We start from the raw sequence: 20,631 nt of genomic DNA, 5'->3' as shown, positions 1-20,631 counted from the left end.
GTGGGGCTGTGCCTATCCTGCAAGGCTTAACCACTTCAAGTCTGGGCACTTTTACCCCCTTCCTGTCCAGGCCAATTTTCAGCTTTCAGTGCCATCACACTTTGAATGACAATTGCATGGTCATGCAACACTGTACCCATATGAAATGTTTAGCATTTTTTTTGAGACAGATAAAGCTTTATTTTGGTGGTATTTATTCACCACTGGGATTTTTATTTTTTTTTCTATGTAAATGAAAATGTCCAAAAATTTTGAAAAAAAGTGTTTTTCTTATAAAATTTTGCAAATAAATAATATTTCATCATAAATCTTGGCCAACATTTATTCTGTAATCTTTTTAGTAAAAAAAAAAAATTCAAATTAGTTTATAACCAAAAATTATAATTTTGAAGCATTTTTTTTACATTTTTATTTTATTTTTTTATATTATTATTTAGGGTTTTTTTTTAACATACTGTCACTCTAGCAGTACAGTGTTACCATGGTGACACTGTACTACTTGTGGGGGTTGATGAAGATTTTTTTTTTTTTTTTACACTGATTGCCTGATTGCTTTTACACCCATAAAGGCTGCATTCTTGCAGCCATTGAGAACTACTGTGTAAGCTGTGATTGGTCACAGCTTGTCACATGGTACAAGGCTGTTGTGAATAGCCTTGTACTATGTGATCTCTGTGATCATTCACAGATTTCACACATAGTAAGCAATGATGTCAGAAGTGACATCTTGCTTACTACTCTGCATGTGATCACTGATTGGCCAATCAGTGATCACATGATCGTGACCTCGCACAGAGGTGTCCTGAGGACACAGCGGGCACCGGATCGCGGTGCTGCGCACTCCCAGGGAGCACGCACAAGCAGGGGCGGGGAGGCCGTTTATAAACAGCCACCCAACCCTGCACTGCCACCATCGGCCGTTTATATACGGAGGTGGTTAATAGCTCTTTTTGTTTAGGGGAGAAGAGAAACAGTTTTACTTACTTGATCCTCCGCTCCCTCAGCAGATGGAGCTCCCCTATTCTCTGGCGTTTGACTGTTCCTTGGTCTTGATGATGTAAGGATCCTAGACTGCTAGGGCATCGGAGATAACAAGCTGTGGAGGATCAACTAAGTAAAATTAATTTTTTTGTTCCTAGACTTAAACAAGCAATTAGCTCTTGCAGTGCGGGTGCAGCTCCGTTGCAAGGGATAATTGTTTAGTTGCCTGGAGTTGACTTTAACAACACACACATTGTGGAGTGGTATTGTTTTCAAACTTTATGCACTTCACATACTGTATAAGGGCTGTACTGATAGAACTGCAAAAGTGGGCTTAACTTAGATAGGTCATTAAAATTCACATATTGGTGCAGTAACTCTTACTCTATAGTAACTCTTCCTATTCTTCTTTTTCGTTGCAAGTAAATAATGGATTCCAAGCAGAAGCAATGAGCCATCATTGAGTTCTTGACAAAGGACGGGTGCAGGCTATCCAACATCCACAGCAGGTTACAGAATGTTTGCAGAGATGACACCCTTGGCTAGAGCAATGTGCACAGATGGATGAGAAAGTTTAAAGAAGGGGAAACCATCATCGAAGACAGACCAAACAGTGGGAGACCAGCACCTCGACCACTGACATGAATCATCAGCGAGTGGAACTCAATGATGGGAAGTTGTTTCTGCTTGGAATCCATTATTTACCTGCAATGAAAAAGAAGCAGAGTTACTATAATGAAATTTGAATTACCCATGTAAGTCTCTGTATCTTCCTGCTTGCTGTATTATTTTAATCATTTATTGTTAACTTCCCATTTATAATACATTTTCTTCTAGTATGGAGCCTCTTTCACTGGTTACTAACTCTTTATGGGATCACTTTCTTGCATTGTACATTAACTGTTTAATGCCCACTTCCCATTCAGTGTAAATTAAACCTTTCCAGACACTTCTGCAGTTCACATTTAGTGTACATTAATTATACACTTTACATTCACTATACATAATGCTTCACACTCCTGTACATTGTGTACTCTGCACTAACTGGATTTATAGACTTTGCTTTACAATGTATATATTTATACTGCTTAGTTGTATACATTGTGCTGTACAATATACACTCCAAACTGCTCAGCTGTATACATAGTGCTGTAAATTATAAATGCCATATTGCTCAACAGTATACATTGTGCTGCACATTATACAGTCCACACTGGTCAGTTGTATACATGGTTATTAACATTTTACGCTCTATGCTGCTGAACTATGTACAGGGTGTTTGGCTCTATACCTTGCACTTAACTGCCTTCTCAAATGAAAATTTCACAATGATAGTCCTACAGTCTGCCACCAATGTTTGCCAAGGTCTTTACATCTGGTGGTGATTTCTGCTAGCGATTATTTTTAATTGGATCCAGAGAACTAGTCTGACTGCCTGGTGAGGTCCATATGTTTTTTCTTCTGAGAAGCAATATTGGGCATGGTGGTCATATGGGTTTGCTTTTTCTTCCTCTGTTTACAAACTTTTAAAGTGTGAGAGGGTAAATGTGATTGACAATTTTCATATATAGCTGGTACCTAGCTAGCATCTGATGGGACAGGTTTCACACTTTCTTATGCAGGCTTATTGATAATATTCATCCTAAACTAGAAATGTACAGACTTATCTATATAAGATTTTAGTAAATAAGAACTTAGCATAACTTTCTCTAAGGATGACTCTAGGCCCTGGAAGTTGGCAGTTAGGTGTAGCCTAATTTTTGATAGCTGCTGATCTGCAGACTATCTGAAGAGATGTTATTGCACTCTGGGGTTAATTTACTAAAGGCAAATATATGCCTTTAGTAAATCCAACCCAAAGGTTCTAAAGGATGCTAAAATACATTTTAGATCCTGTAGTGAAGATTCACGTTTCTCCAGGTCATGGTAGAGCTACTAGTAGTCAGTCACATTTAAATGGACTTCTTCTGTAATCTTGAAAATGTTTCATATCTTCTCCCAGCCACCTTCTTGGTTCCAATGAAAGTCAGGAAGATACCCCATCATTTATATACACACATGTAGCACAAACACTCTGATCAAATCACCATGGGATGTGTAGATGTTGATTGTTCAAGAACAAAATGGGAGGTATGAAAGTTGTGGAACCACCATGTTCTAGTTACATAATGCCGTCCTTCCCAGCCAAAAGTCAGCAGGAGTGGTAATTGCTCAATTTTGTTCATGGCTAAAGGTGTGATTTTTGTTCAATAACCAGGCTGAAGATGTTAAAATGGCATTATCTATGGCAGACAGATGGTGTTGAGGACCACCACACCTGTTCATGAATGGTTGTTCTACTTTGGTGTAGTTGGGCACTTCCATGCCTCCTGTGATCCAGTTCCTCCCTGTCCAAAATGTACACCTTACTGTCCCTTTACCTTTAAGTAATCCTTATTCTCCAAAAGTAATCCATATACAGCCACTACTTAAAGCAGACTTTCACACTAATGAGTGGGTGCATCTGGCCACAGTTGGATATTTTTTAGTGTTTTTGTACATTTTCTGTGCTGTAGGGCAGCACTTCATCCTTTCTTGCCTAGGCAAGAATGATGTTGCACCCACATATGCAGATGTGCTTTAGGGTTCTGTCAGGCTTCTGCACAGAGATCTTCAGCATATCTGCACATGTGTAGCTTTCCATTAGCTGTGATCATATGCACTGCTCTATGCACACTGTAGATCTCCTAGTCCATAGTCCTAGTCTGTCTCAGGAGCGAGCAATTGAGGGTGGCTGTATTCCTACATACAGTGGGACCATGGGGAATGAATGTAGCCACCCACTAAAATGAAAGTCAGATCACAGTGGCTCCAATGAAATTTGGAGACTTAGCAGAGGCTGTGAACTTGCCAGTGGCACTGATCAAGTGAAACATTTCCAACAGGTTGGTTGTAAACAAGTTGATTGATAGATCAAGTTGTGTACAACCAGCATTCCCAATAGTGGATCAAAATTAATCCGGTCCCTGCTGAACTTTGATATATGAATGCCTGGCTTAAGGATTCTATTTATCAATGTTTTGACCCAAAATTTTTACAACTTTTATCCCAAGAGTCACTGTTTATTTACATAAGATTCAGTTAGTTAGATGTGTAAATCTTGGGTAAAAGTTGTGTGACTGATGATAACATTAATAAATAAACTCCTAAAATGTTCAGATTCTTTTCATTAGCCCAGTCGTGATTGTTTTTTTTTCCTGCAGTGATACATATCAGATTAGCATGTTTTGCATTCAAATTGATAGCATAGGCTAAACTTAAAGTGGAACTAAACTCTCAAAAGGAAGTTAGTTCCGCTTTAACACTCCCTCAGCCTCCTGGAATACTTACATCACATCAACCAGGAGGCTGCAGAATTGGCACAAAGAGTGACGGGGGAGGGGGTGGGTCCACGCTTCATCAGAGCTGGCTGTCTGCACCCAGAAGGGGAACTATCTGAAGAGGACCAAGATGGTGGCATGAGACTGGCTGTGTGTCCCACAAATAGTGAATCGCTTCGGGAGAAAGCTGGATTTGCTGTGCGGGTGAGTATGTACTGTGAACAGCACTACAGCACTTCAGGTAAGTGGGGAAAAACATAGGTTGGAGGGGAGTTAAGCACCACTTTAAAAACAATGGCTTTGGTTTACTGAAGCTCCAGCTGAATTTAAAACTTTGCCTTTAGTGACTAAATTCACTCTTTCACTTGTAAGCGTTGGCGGCTGGACGCATTAGAGCCATTTTTCCTCCACTTTTCAATATAAGACCTCTATATTTTCCAGTAAATTCCAGTTTAGGGGAAAGGAATATTTAAGATCAAATGATTGACTGCCAGAAGTGGAATCCTTTCTTTACTGCTCTTCAGAAATGATTGTGAAATAGGATTCCAGTAGTAGTCCTACAAACTTTCCGAACGTATACTGATTGGTAATGCCCTGATGTCTTTTTTCCATTTGCAGTGTGAATTTTATAGCCCAAGGTTTTATAGCTTTCTTGTGAAATGTGTCCTGTCATGATTTACAGTCGAGCTGATGTTTTGGTTACTGTAAAGTTTTCCTCTCCTCTAGAAATCCAGTGGGATTTTTTGGTATAGCATTGGAGAAGTGCATATGTGCAAAGTGCAGTAACCCATAGTAATTGGGTTTCATTTAAATCAGATCTATGGTCAAAATGTAAAATCATCTATTCATTTCCACCTTGTATTTCAATTATTTCTAGTCTACTAATATTACTCTGAATGATTTTGAAATTTGTAAACTTACTTTGTGAATCTCCCCATACATTGTAAAGACTTGATTTTTTTTTTAAATAATAAACAGGTTCATACTTACCTGCTCTGTGCAATGTGCGTGGCGTGAGACCCCAGCCCTTCTCACCAACTTGTGACTGAAGGACCAGCCGATCTAAGACCGGGCAGCCACTTGCGTAACAATGCCACTCTCAGCTGCGCCCTGCACAAAGATTTTCCAGCTCACTGGACCACAATCTATGTGCCAGCAGCCTGAGAGCGATTGTTAGTGGGTCAGGTTAATAAAGCAATTAACCCTTCACACTGCCACCACCACCTTTTTACAGAGAAGGAAGAAACTCACAAATATATATATATATATATATATATATATATATATATATATAAAGAGAGCAATAAAACAACAGAGGAATAAAAGAAAGAAGTTTCAGAAGGCAGGATACTTGCAAGAGTCCTTGGCTTCAGCAGAATCCAGTTGTCTGAACAAAAAGGTTGCCTTTCTCCCAAAGATGTTCCTGATGTTAAAAGGGAGGTATCTCTTCTTACCTCTCTCCAGGCATGTCAGCCATTTTTCTAGTAAACCAAAGGGGTGTCTCCTGAAAGCAAAGGGCCAATCACCTCATTTGGTGATGGGTGTTAGGCGGGGACCCAGGCTATGACCAAATCCCTTCCAAGTTTATACCATGGTCACTAACCTTCAATAGGTACAGGTAGCATCCTAGCAACTGGCAGATTAATATGCAGAATCATATTCCGAACTTCCAGATACCAAATTATGGCATATCCTGCCACTCCGGACAAAAATATATTGCTTTCTACTCTCTTGTAGACGCTACATAGGGATGTAAGGTGTCATGTGACTCGTATTAAAATGACCTATATGAATATATGCTTTAAATCAATGTGCCCAGTTCCTGCTGACGTTTATGAATTTGTATGAAAAATGACTCATGTGGGATGTACGTTTTATGGCCCCTGCTGTAATGCTTACATGTCAAGTGACCTACTGAGTTATGGTTTTACGACGGGCCAAGGCAAGTGTTTGTCAGACACTCTGGCACCAGGCTTAATTAGGAATTACAAACATGAAGTTTATTCAGCTGTGCCTTATGCACTTGTGACCCCAGTTCACATACAGGCCACATTCCATTCACAGGGGGGGAGGAATGATATTTGTAGAGTATGATACTAAAATGATTGTCAGCGTCCATGTGTCCAAGTGCACAATTATCACACAATGGAATTGCATAGAGTGGCCTAAACCTGCTTTTCTGAGGTCCTTTTTCTCTTAGTGCTCCAATAGCAAGCTATGTGCTGAGGGGGCACTCATGTGGGCTTGCTCCTGAGCCGGGCTGTGTGCGTCCATAGGCACACACAGAACGACTTGACCCCACCCCCAACCCTGGCTTTCTCCTCACAGGATTTGATTGACATCAGGGAGAACCAATTGCTGCCGCTGCCTCAGCAAAGCCTCTGAGAGTGGGAAGAGGGAAGAGAGCTGCTACAGACGGGCACAGTGCTGGATCAAGATAGGACTCAGGTAAGTATATAGGGTGGTGAGGGGGCAATACAACTAATGGGAAATTTTTTACTTGGAGAGGGAAGTGTGGGACACACATACTCATCTGTGTGGCTGCAGCATCGGTCCAATGCTGCAGCTGTCCTTTGCTGGCTTTAAGACTGAAAACTGAGCAATCACATGACCACTGATCACTCAGTTCTCTGTCTTCACTGAGCAGAGAGAGGTGACTCTCAGTCACTGCTCTCTTCACTGCCCTATTCACTGCCCCTCCAGTGCTCACTGGAGCACCAGGCTGGTGAAGGGATGGGAGCTGCTGGCTCATGCACCCAGCAGCGTTGTGAGAGGCTGATCCAGCTGCGGGTCAAGCATCTGGGTAGATCCCGAAATTAAAGTCGGGATCCCTCCAGAGCCTGTACCAGCTTTGTGATGTCAGCCAACATCGGTCACAAGAGTGCAAAAATAAGTGCACTCCTGTGACCCAGAAGAGAAGTATGGCCAAAAAAGGTTTGGCCATACTTCTGTTTTAATGCACGGAATGCATTAGGGTAAAGCCTTTAGAACCATACTAACCACCCTTCCAAGATCTAACCCTAACTAGACATGTGCGTTTCGTTATGATTTGTTTATCAGACGAAAACGTAATTTTCGGAGATTTGAATGTATACGAACCTTTGAATGGACATAGTAACGAATATCAACGAATCCAAAAAGCAGTTATACCAAAATTAACAAATGTATGTGTTTAATTCAGATGACACCACATAATACAATAGTAGTTCGGCCCATGGGGGATTGAGTTCAATTTTTTGAATTCATTCAATAATTCTGATTTGGGTAACGAATAGATCCAAATTTCGTTCCATTCGTTAATTCTGATGCACATGACGCAAGTCGATATTGTCCAATTAGCTCATGCCATTTCTCTTGGTGGGTTGGACCAGCATCCCAAAAGATCAAATCCTTTCCGATTTTGAATATATCTGATTTGATAATATATCGAATATATAGCAATCTTCTGGAAAAGCTGCACAATTTTTCAAAATCCACCTGGACCAATGAATATATGAAAGGAATACTGAAGATACGAAACGAATTCCGAAAATGAATCAGTTCAACATAACAAATATGACGAAACAAAATTCTTCAATGTGTAAATGCGTTCTAAACTAAACTAACCCTAACTTTAATTGTAACACCCAAATTTACCCCCGAGCGTAACAATAACCTAAATTGCCCTTAAAGCATAACTCCATTTTCATGGAAAAAAAGTATAACAAAAAAAATAATAGAGCATACACAATTGCTGCAAAAGCCATGTTGCAATTAAATGTTATTAGATTAGCTTTCATTTTGGGTCTGCAGCCACTGCAACATGTAATTTTCTATAAAAATGTAATTTCTTGTTTGTGTGATTTAGTCATTGATTTTTCCAGAGGTCTGCACTAAGAAACAAATCAAAAAATTGGCACCCCCCTGCAATTGGAGTTTCAGCTTTGGTGAGATACTCCCCTGTAATAAAATACTGTAAGGCTAGGTTTACGCGTTTGCATTTCCTGCATATCACATTTGCGCAGGCAAATCAGCCTATTTATTTGAATGGGCTATTGTGCCTGTGCGAAATGCAGGGAAAAGGTTCCTTCTGAACCTTTTTCCAAAACACACCCACAGGGCAGCCTCACAGAACTGCATGGTGCTCATGCACCATGCGGTTTTGCACAACATGTGTTCAGATGCATGGGAGCGCCATTACGAATTAATGACATCCCCACGCATCTGCTAAAGAGCTGCGCATTTTGGCTGCAGATGCCTGTAGCCGACTTACACACATTCCCACACCTGCAATAGGTTGATCCTAGCCTAAAGTGATGTACACCCTGCAGCTTTTCTCATTAGACCACTGAGAATGCACCAGGTGATTGCAATGAACCAAACTCTCCCATTCAGATTCAGCCTGCAAAGGACATTGTAAGATAAACAGTTATTTCTTCTGAGCAACAAAAGGCAGGAATCTGCTAGATTTTATTAAAATCCCTGCAATGTACATTGCTCACAGAGGGTATTTATTTTCCTGAACAATAGCTGAGTTGCTCTTTAGGCCTAAATCAACACATTTTTCTGTATAATTGTCTAACCCCCTAGCACCATAACTGGTGATCTGACTAAACTACGGCACCCAATCTGGTATATTCACCAAATCAAAGTGCTGCGGCCAAATTTAATTTCCTCTTGCCAACCAATCAGAAGTCAGCCTTCCTTTCACTCTACAGAAACCTGAAATCTGACTAGTTTCTCTTAAAGTTGAACTACAGGATAATCTAATATTGCCACAATATAAGAGGTATGTGCATTCTTAATTGAATCTTGGTGTGCATTGTCTATTTTTTCCAGAATTATCTGTGCAGTAATTCTGTGTGAAACATTGCCTCTGTGAAGCAGCTTCCTGTAATAAAGACCAGGCACTGCTGCTCTCTCTCCTTGTGCGGGGTGACTGGTCTTGTCTCCGCCCCCTTTAGTTTTCTGCATACAGCCTGTAGTGGGTGGGCCTGCTGGGTCCCTCCCACATCTCTGATCTCTGCACAGGCTATGTACAGCACAGTGGTGATGTCACCACATTTAAAAGATAATTAGATTTGCAAAGGCATTTATTGCTCATAAAGTGGATTTATATCCTTTGTGGCTGTTAAGTAACACATTTAAATGAAAGTTTATTGTGCCTAGAGTTGAGTTTTAATTATTAGTCTTTGTACAGCATCATTTCGTTCTGCATTGAATACGTCCTTTGTGTTTGTCTTCTCTTTATATCTAGCCCTAAATGTCCTATTCTCTTTATTTGCCATTTTTCTGTGTGCTGCTCATTACATACATGAAGGATAGAAATGAGCACAGATTAGCATACCCTTGTTATTAGGAACAAAATACATCTGCTGCCTGATCCTGTCTCCTCCTGCAGCTTCACACCTTGTCATTCCTTTCACAGCTCTGTGCTTTATCACACTTTTTCTGTTTCTCCATGGATTTAACTCACAGTAAGTAGCTTGGACTTAGTCACTGAAATTAGATGCAGTTTTCCCTTTCGCACCATTACTAAACCCCATTCAACACCAAAAGTCACAAGCTCCTGTTTTGCTGTGGCCCGATGGTTTGGAATTCTATTTGTGTAGCCGTGATGTAAAGATCCATCACTATGATGTTCCCTTTGCCGCACAATACTGTTGTGTGTCTGGGTAAACTGGTTACCACGTGGAGAGGCCTTCCTACCAAATGCTATTATTATACAGGATCTCTCTAGCGCCAACAGGCTGCTCAGCACTTTCCAATTTTGGAGGGAGACAGTACACTTACAATCCAATCCAATGTAAGACAAATCAGAGGGTCCTGCCCGTTAGAGCTTACAATCCAAAAGGAAGGGACAAGTGATACAAAAGGTTTGTAGAGGGTTTGCAGAGATTGCCTAAAGGTGGATAAAGTAGAAGATGAACAGATTGGGGTAGGGAATTCCTCAGGATGAAGGAGGCTCTGGAGAAGTCCTGGAGGCGGGCATGGGAAGAAGTGACAAGAGTAAGAGGATTTGGGAGGAGCAAAGAAAATTGGTCGGTAATTTGAGACAAGGTTGTGGATGGCTTATAGGTTACTATTAGTATTTTTAATTTTATTTGTTGGGTGAGTGGAAACCAATGGAGGGATTGGCAGAGAGGGGTAGCAGACCCCAAATGGTTGGTAAGGTGGATAAGTCTGTCACTAGCATTTATGATGGACTGAAAGGGGGGATAGCCTTTGTAAAGGTAGGCCGACAAGAAGGGAGTTGCAGTAGTTGAGGTGAGAGATAACCAGGGAGTTAATTCATAGTTTTGTGGTGTCCTTGGTGGGAATTAGTGGAGTTTCCATGTTGCTGAAGACAGTTGAAAACCCCTATGTATGCTCTGCAAAAAAATTTTTTATTAATATACTTTCATTGTCTCTTCTGATTTCTGATCTGTGCAGCGCTGGGGCAATTCAGCAAGAAGTGGACACAAAATGGGCAGCACCTGCAACCTGCTGATGGGGAGGGGGCATGCATTTTGGCCTGCTTGCCTTTGGTGCTGAAAAACCTTGTCCTGGCACTGGGTCCGTGATCTCTCTTAGGCCTACTTTAAACCCAGAAGTGGCCTCTATAGCTCTAAGAATTCAGTTGTGATTGAAAAGCTCAGGCAATATAAGATGGGTTAGAGTCTGAGGTTGTGGATATCAAAAATAAATACGATTGTATATTACAATATGGCAGCAGCTGCACTCAAAGTACAAAGTCATAAGGTAGAATTCCCATTTAAAGGAAAGATACTGAGAAAGAATAGAGGCTGCTGTTGGTGAATCCTTTCTAAATATACTCATTTGTTGGCTGTCATGCTGATCCAGTGGCTTCAGTACTTTCTCAGAATACAAGCTTGCAGATTAAAGGCTCTGACTTTTGTCTGGCTTTCCTGAATTGCATCCCTTTTCCAGTTTACTATTTCAAATAAACCAGAAACGGACAGGTAACTGGCATTTTCTGAGCTCAGCTCTGGCAACCTCTGCATTGCTCTTAGTACAAGTTTCCTTTAAATGATGGTGCCTGGTTCCTAAGTAGATCCACAATACACATATCTGTAATCATAGATTCCTTCTATTTATTTCATACTAACAAGGCATTCTCTGCAGGCTTTTCCGTAATGAGAATAGAGATGCTACACAACTATCTATTAATTTACTCCGCAATGAAGTAAATCTGTATAGTCCAAGGAGATTCTAATGACAGTTCTGACTTTAACCCCTGTTGTGCTGGAGCCCTGTTCCTGCTGATTTCAATGTTTCCATTAGCAGTTCTGTGCCTGTGCGTGGTGAGATAGGCACATGGGCAAGAACAGGTGTCGCGGAGGAGGTATCTGTCTCTCTCACTTGTTCTATTTACAAGGCACCAGCTGTTTCTCTACAACAGACTAGAGATGTGACACACAAATGAGAAAACACACACACAGTTGGTTGTCTTATTGGAATCAGAACTGAACTTGTGGCGGTTGCGGTCTGCCTAGAATGAGGATGTTGTAAAGTGGCCAAGTGTTAGACAAGCTGGCCTTATGTGGCATCTCTCCACTCTCTCTGAATTACCGCATTACTTTTCAATCTCTTTAGAGGTTACTTTCTCCATGAATTATGGTTTGACCTACTGGTAGGGACACCTTAATAGTACTGCATGGCTTCCATATATTTGCAAATAGAAGACCTATTTCTAGTATGATATAGAATGACTTTTGGCTAGGATCAAGTGTAGTATCTGTTCTTGTCAGTGTCCAGTAGGGGTGCTCCACGGTCATTCTAGCTTTGCGGGGATGACTGTTTGTATAGTACCCCTGCTGGTACGATGGGGGTCTGGATGGCTATTATGGGGGAACAGAACCCGGGACGCCCACACGTAGCTGGGGCCTGGTAGTAATTCCCCTTTGGAACGTCTGAAGGACCCAGTACCTCCTGATTTGGATGGATCTACCTTGTCTGGCCAGGCGTCAGGAAGGCAGAGAGTCCGCAAACCAGTGCCCCCTGAGTAGTCGCCTCAGGGGTGCCACTAGTAGCACCTGGGTGTGGAACCCCACTGTGTGAAAATGGCACATGGTTACTTGTTTACAAACTTTTTCTGCACAGCGCCCTTAGGACCAGGCCTTCTGGCTAGGATCAGGGCAATTTTTGCTACAGGCCTCAGGGCCTGGTCTGTGCACAATTTGGCACGACCTTTTTTTTATTTTCTATTTATTTAATTTAACATCTCCCACGTTTTGTCACTTTTTCTTTACTTATGTGTGTGTTTTCCTCACAGGATGGAGGGTGTGGGTCCCCGGGCCTGCCCTGAAGTCTAGGGGGAGGATGTGTGGCCTTTTGGTTCCTTCCTCCCCTGTCCCTAGGGGGTTTTCTCTTCGGGAGAGCCCCCTGACCAAGTACTGGGTGTCCGGCTTCGGCTGAACACAAGGAACGGTGGTCCACCAGGCCTTTTGGCCAGGAGGACCAAATGGGAACCTTGTCCCTGTCAGGAGCTTCATGCCCCGGGGGATCAGTGTAGTGGTCCATCCCCTTCGGGGTAAGGACAAAGCACACCCCTAAGTGCACTTTTTCGTGTGGTGTTTTGCACTTGCACTTTTTTTGTGAACACTTACGGGTTTTTCGTTATAGTTGCACGTTTGCAGACTTTAAAAAAAAATAGAATGACTTTTCTCCACCAGGATTCCATGAAATCTTAGTGTTACTTCAGAGATTTCCAGGGGTTCCTTGAGTAGTGGCAAATTAATCTCCCACCTTATAGTGCCTTCACACTGTAGTTCCAGGGCTGGTGTCACTTGGCAAAGCAAGAAATGTGGAGCCAGTGGAACCTCTGCCCTCGACTCTCAGATAAGCAATGCTCTTTATAGCTATCTGTAATGAGGGACATTCTTTCCACTGACCAGCAATTTAGGAGCATTGTTCCAACTGATCCCCAGTCACAACATCTTCTGGCCATCAACGTATCTGGGGCTCTCCTCTCACTGGTGGCCATTTTAAGGGAGGGTGGGCTTCTTTCACTGTTGGCCAATATAAGGACAGTCTCCCCCCCACTTGTGGCCAGTGTAAGGGGGGCCTTACTACACTGGTGACCAATGTAAAGAGTGGCTTATTTCACTGGTGGCACATGTAAGGGGGGCGGGGCTTCTTTCACTGGTGGAAATTGTAAAAGAAGGCTCTCTCTCACAGGTAGCCTTTGTGAAGGGGGTCTTTGTTCAGTAATGGCCAATGTAAGGGGAGCCTGATTTCACTGCTGGTCAATGCAGTGGGCATTCTTTAGCTGGTGGACAGTGTAAGGAGAGCCTCTATCACTATTGGCCATTGTGAGGGAAGCCTCACAAGGAGGATAGAAAAACTTAAACTGCAGAGGAAGCATCTTACAAAAATGGGTTTAAGATCACTGTAAAGCAAAAAAAAAAATTACTCATGAAAGAAATATGCTGTTGTCATTCCAATGACCTTTCCTTTTGAAATTTATGGTTGCCTGGCAGTTATATGGATCCTCTAGATCAGGGGTCTTGAATTAAAACTTATAGAGGTCCGGTGAACAAAATTTCCTACTGACTCGCGTGTTAGTGCTATAACACATCATTGTCCCCCCTGTACATCATTAACCTCAGCCTACCTTTCAGATCGAAGTCTCCTTCACATCACAGCCCTCCTTTACAAGGCAGTGCCCCTGTACATGACAGTGCCCTTTACATCACAGTCCTCTCTTTACATCAGTTTATCCAGGCCCCCTGTACATCACAGTCCCCCCTTTAAAGGGGTCCCACAGTGTCCTCAGTTCCCCTTCACCTTGCATTGCCCTTTTACAACTCAGTGCTCTTTACATCACAGTACCCCTTTACACATCACAGTGCCACTTTACACATTATAATGCATCACAGTGTCCCTTTTCATCACAGTGCCACATTACAATGACCCTTAATACAACACAGTGCCCCTTCACAACACAGTGCCCCTTAACAGTGCCCCTTCACAACACAGTACCCCTTTTAATGCAAGTCTCCCCTGCACAGTGCTACAGTGCATTTGGCTGGGCAGAGGCACTAATTATCCTGGGGTCCTCTCTCGAGTCTCCCACCCCGACGTCATCCTTACAGTCGGCGGGAAAGAACACCCAGCTGTGACAGTGGCACAGCCACAATCCGAACAGGACTGTTGCTCGGTCCGGTCCTGGACTGTGGTCCGCCATTTATTGACCCATGCTGTACATTCAATACTCTCTAAATTCTGGCCTGGGACAAGTATGCAGACTAGGAAAATCAGAACTCCTTATCTGCAAGCTTATTACAGATCTGTGAATCAAAGTATTAAAGCCAAAAAGAGCATATAACAGCTAGGCAACCAGTAGTTTCACAAGGAAAGGCTGGAAATGTATGCATACAGCATATCAACCATGAGAGGTTTACTTTAATGTAAAAAAGGAAATTGGCAGGCTGCTTAATCAATGTATAACCACAATATTTAGCAGTACTTAGTTAACTTCAACTCTACTGTAATGATGAAAATGTTTTGCAACTTATCTAAATAGCTCTGGTGAATGCCAAGAATATATTCTAGCATCTATAGCCACATGGAATCTGTACTTGACACTTTCTTAGAGCTGAGAAAGTTACTGTGATGAGTGTTGAAACATCTCCAGTATTACAGAACCAGCTAAAGGTGACTATTACAAGATGTACCTTGACCTGACCTGATTAAATGAGAACCTTCACAAATATAGCCAAAATAATTTAGAACCAAGCAAGTTAAAGGGCATTTTCAGATGTCAAGGTCAGCTATGGCAACCTCCATGAATTTCATGTAACAGGTTTCCATTAAAGTGTATCTCTAGACAAAAACCTTTTTTTTAGTTTCAGATAAAGTAGAGAAGGTATAGACCCTCTGTCAAGGTTTTATGTCTGTCTGTGCAGGAGAGATTGATCCCTCTGTTTATACTATTGACCATTGTCACCAAAAAAGATAATTACATTTTAGAGTTGTCCACGGAACAAGAGATAAGGGGAAATTGCTTTTTGGGGCCTTTAGAACAACTATCTAAGGGATTATTTACACACAAAGGGGGCAGTAAAACTGTGGCTAAACTGCCTATTTGTAACTGCCCCCTCCCTCAGCCGAGAAGGGGAATTCCCCTCACTTTTGAAGATTTCATCTAGTTTTCTGAAAGTTAAGGGAAATTTCCCCAATGATACACAGACAACATCACGAAAAATTGACTGGGGTTTTAACCCTCACCTAGTCTAACCAAAGGAAAAAAATTGGGGCTCTAAATACACTTTAACAATGTAAAATCATTTTTTGTTTATTACTGGCCAGGGCTATTGATTATATAGTCTTTTCGCAAATCTGGATATGATTGAGATGTGACTATTTTGACTTTTCCATTCAGTTGAATTCCATTTTTATTGGGTCTTGCGACTCCATTGCTTTGCCATAGAACAAGTGACAGTTGGAATCCAATTACTATCGGCAGTGATTCTGGTTTTCATAATCGTATTTGTTATCATTGGAAAATTGACAGCTGGTTGCTATGAGAAACAACCCTTTCCTTTATAATCCTTTACATTTTCTATGTAATCTTTATGGAGAAAAGAGTTATACAAAATTAAGCCGAAAAATAAAAATAAAGTTAAACAATCACTAATATGTCATGTAAGCTGAAAACAATGTTCAAAGTTACTTTAAAAATTTCAGCTTTCATTAAAAGAATACCTTGGTGATTTGTCATGCACTTTCTGCTATAGTGACAATTGTCTCCCAACTGTGCATCAACATTACATTCTCTGATTGGATGAGGTGGAGAGGTGGAGCGGTGACGTCACACTGTCTACCTTATCCAATGAAAGCATTCTCTGAATTAAGCCCATGCTGAGTGTCAACCTCCTGTATTCACAAATCATCAGGGTAGCCACTCGGAACCTGGAAGAAATGGAGATCACTGAAACAGAGGTTTCTAGCTCACTGATTTCCAGCTTCCTGGGGCATCAGCCAAGCATGGTTGGGATGGGGGACACTGCAAGGGTAGATTTTGTCTGATTCCCAGAGTTTAACATTAATGCCTTGGAACTAATAGATCCTTTGTACCACATAAAACACAGAATGTGAGTTTTATTTTCTTCGCATTTTATAAATCCGCCAAACCGGGAAGGTTTACAGAAACAAAAGTGGAGCTGTTACCCTATTCTGCTTGGTGTCTATGAAGGTTCTTTTGTGATATAAGTCAAGGAAACTTACAATTCTATAGTGTATTAATATTTGCTCTACTAAACAGAAAAGGCTGCACATACAACTGTAGGAAAAACAATTCATAGCATGCAAAGTACGGTTTAATAAAATATGCCTACAACATGCACAAGTTGACTATCTTCCTAGCTAATAAGCATGTAACAATGTTTGTGGCCATAAACTAAACAGTTATTTAACTTGTATCTTTCTTTAAGATGGAGTCATCTTCTAGGATCCAGGATCTTCCAGACTGCTTCCTGCTTCTCCAAAGTCCTCAGAACCACACCTAGCTCTAGTGCCCCTTTGTCTTGAGCACATGGTTTCAAATCCTATTTCCTTCCCCCTATTTCTTGCTACATCATATCTTGTAGCAAGTTTCCTGTGCTGAGCTCATAAACCAGTCCCACGAGTTCATTAGCATTTCCATAGGGGAAACCATCTTCCAAACACAACACATGTAACTAAAATAACAATTCACCTATCTAAGCTGTAAAAAAAAATCACCAACTTAGCCATAGCAACACATACCCATGGCAGCCACATTCTTTTTTTAAGTATAAACCAAATAGGTTTTTACAGAAACTGCTTATTGTCTGGTTTTATGAAAACTGGACAATAAAAATGTCCAGCCCATATTCATTCTGATTCTAAACAAAAGATGTGACCTGTTATTTGGCTATGGGAAGCAGCTCCATTTTTGCTCCAGGTTTTGAGAATATAGTTGTATTACAGCAGTATTGTGAAAACATCAGTGGTTAATGGACTGTGCCAGGTTAGATGTTAGAATTCACTAATTCTATTTCTTCATAGGAGTGACTGGGTGACCTCTTTTAGAGTGTTGGTCAGCAATGACAGCCACAGCTGGGTGGTGGCAAAGAATGGAACTGGAGATGTGGTAAGGCAGTTACATTTAAATATCTATCTATTACTGTATGTTGCAGTGTATTTGGTTCTTTATTTACTAGTGCAGTGTTTCTCAATCTCATTGAGACCAGGACCTGGTAACTTCTTCCAAAACCTTCCATGCTCCAATAGTATTAAAAAGAAAAAAAAAACAGGTAATGAACAATAAAAGTATGAGAATACACAATTATTATTGAAACACTTGAAGGGGGGTGGAGTGTTACTGTGCAGGGATGGGGGTGCTGGAGGGAGTTGGGGGACTCTGCAGCAGACATGGTTGCCCTGTAAGAGATGTAGTTTCTGGAAGGAGATGGGGGCTTTACAAGGGCACTGTGGAAGACTGTAGGGCCCTTCAGGGTCTAAGGAACATTGTTAGAGGTTGGGAGTACTATGTGGAGCTGGAGGCTGTGAAGCCAGCCAGAGGACACTGTACGGTGCTGGGTGGCACTGCAGGAGGTTGGGGGCACTTTGGGTGCTGAGGGCTCTCAGGGGGTCTGGGGACAATGTGGTTGGGGGGGGCACTGCAGGCTATTATGGAAGGTAGGGGGTCACTTTGGGAGCTAAAAAGCAGTGTGGGAGGTTAGGGGATATACAGTTGGTCGGAATTCCAGAAGGAGGAAGGCCACAGCCTGACAGCAGTATTAACTTACATACCTTTTAGCATATTAAGTAAGGCACTGTATAGGGAATTGGTTTACATCACGTTTTACATAAGTAATCAGTCTGCAGTGCAATGTGGCATCAGCCGTATAGTTGCCAGTATCCCTCGTTCTCCAGGACAGCCTGCCCATTTTTTGCAGACTGCCTGCAACCCCATGTCCTGTGTAATATCCCGCCACCTGAGGGACACTACAGAAGCTGACACATCTCACACCACCAATTATTTCTGGAAAATGTCCAGCCTCAGTCTCTAGTAATGCCAACTATGTCATCATAATTTAGTAGAAAATAGGAAAAGTGTAATTTTTTTCTCAGTCAGCCAGTGAGATCTTTTAGCCACATGGTGTCTTGTATATAAAACAAATCATTAGAATCCTAGGGCAGCGCTGATGTGTTGATGTCAGCACCACTCTCAATACACACAAGCTCTGTAGGGCATCTTGGTGATGCTCCCTTAGGGGGTAGGTCCTTGACACCCTATCTACACTCACCTTATGTCCTCAGATTTCTGGGATGATTAATGCTGGGCATCACATATTGCTGGAGGATGCTTAAAATAATTGCCTGGAATTGGGTTTTAAGCTTTCATTAGCAAAAGAGTGCCAATTAATGAGTCTTGCTACTACCACATACTATACTGTATATCTACATAACAGCAATTTGCAAAGTGTTAGCAGTCTAAGTTCACTTTATTATACTTTGATTTTTTTTATAGAAATTGGCTGCATGTTTTTAATAATAAGCTTTGCTCATATTATTCTCCAGTAACCCCTATGCAAGTAGTTAATGTTACTTAATCATAAATGCTCAGTGGAATCTTCAGAGAACTGCATTCTGCTGCCAGATTTCTTCTGGAAGAAGACTCTTTCCATAAAACTGCAGTTTATGAAGCTGTGGTTTTACTAGCAGCGGCTGAGTGCACAAAATCCCTATCCTGCAGGATTTACAGATAGGAAGAGACAAAGCTGCCAGGTCAGTTGCTGAAAAGCGGCATATGGGAAACTCATATTTTGCATGGCAGTGAGCTGAGATGAAGAGTCACTGCCTGTATTTATTATTCTACAGATATGGTTCAAGTGCTTAATTGCTACAAGGCATGTGAATTGTGGGTGTCCTATTCAAGTAAACCTGTCATGAGACAAACATTTGGGCTACCATTGCTGACCTCCTTTTAAAAAAAAATGCTAACTGCCTGGCATTTACAAAACTTGACCCTTTGGCTCAATACAATCTTGGCTTGGAGATCAGGTGTTAGAAAAAGTCAAAGATTTTTAAGCATACTGTGTTGACAACTTAAAGTCACGAAGCAGCAAACAGCCAGGCAATTAGTATTTTCATAAGGCCAGAAATGGAAACTATGACGGACTGCCTGTCACTGACTCTGTCAGAGAACTGCTTCCTCGCCCCTGGGACGCAAGACCAAGATATTATAGCTGGGCATTTCACCCAAGACTAACTGACACTAGCTTAGATGCAAAACAGGAACTACTTTATTGAACAGTGTTTTTATACACTTCAGAAATATAGGCAATCCCCACATGAACAATAAAACAAATATTATATATTAGGATAAACATGCCACACTGACTAGATAACATGGTGAAGTTGACACCCGACTAATCCCATCATATAGGCACCTCCAAGGACTAGCCAGACAGACAGAAACAATAGGTGACTCAACTAATTCAATTAATGATGGGACAAGGACACAATAAACACATCCCACCTTAATAAACAAAATGCAGTAAAAGTCCTCATCATCAGGTTGTTTTGAGCTGATTAATCAGGGAACACACCCAGACAGTCGAGTGCCTACATAGGAATACACATGCTGCCTTTCAGGTGTCTGGCCCCCACCGATGCAATCTGTCCATCATGAGACAAAACTCATACAATATTACAATAGCCTGAAAAAGTGGAATTAATTTATCTTCATAGATTACTTGAGGGAGATTGTTGATAAATATTTCTGTCCCAAATAGAGATGCTACTCCATCCAGTCCGCATGAGGGCCACCATATTTCCTCTGACCATTAACCTGTATAAGATTAATATTACACCTTTCCATCCACTCCAGAAAGGAAGATTTATTGTCTTTATGCAAAGAATTAATCCAAGCCCCGCTCTCAACATTCATCACGTTGTTGTCCATCATTAGAAAATGATCTTCTCTCTCCAAGTACCATAATCAGAGGGTAGAAGGCTAGCCCCTAGTCCCCTCCAAAATCCCCTGTCCCGGTTGGGTCTATCACAGAAGCCTCCATTCTTTCCAATGGCGAGTTCTCTGTAGGGGAATGGATGAAATGCATTAGGAAGGCAAAAAATGAATTGCAACCTATTGAGAGTTATCTTTCACCGATAAAAAAAAGAGCTTGTTTGCAATTGCGCTTTGCATATCATTGTTTGCTACTCTTCTTTAGTCCTTTTTACCTTTTACAATTCATACTACTATTCTCCTACAATGCATCATACTCTTTGAAAGGAGACGGAGAGATGAATGACAGGATCTCCACTGTCTATTCACAGA

The 20,631-nt window shown here is 41.5% G+C and overlaps 1 protein-coding gene across 2 annotated transcripts in view; it reads left to right on the top strand.

The window, feature by feature from the left end:
* The window catches only part of CPXM2 (carboxypeptidase X, M14 family member 2), a 108,115-nt gene that overhangs the window by 28,668 nt on the left and 58,816 nt on the right, over positions 1-20,631 (top strand). For both annotated transcript variants that reach the window (XM_089668976.1, XM_089668971.1), the window contains exon 6: positions 17,352-17,436. In XM_089668976.1, the coding sequence (XP_089525102.1) occupies positions 17,352-17,436 (85 nt within the window). The remainder of the gene's footprint in view (positions 1-17,351; positions 17,437-20,631) is intronic.

The sequence above is a fragment of the Staurois parvus genome, unplaced genomic scaffold, assembly GCF_062004578.1.
Source record: "Staurois parvus isolate SC_StPar_1 unplaced genomic scaffold, SC_StPar_1.0 ptg000009l, whole genome shotgun sequence".
NCBI classification, from domain to species: domain Eukaryota; kingdom Metazoa; phylum Chordata; class Amphibia; order Anura; family Ranidae; genus Staurois; species Staurois parvus.
This window is presented reverse-complemented; position numbering and strand designations above follow the sequence as displayed.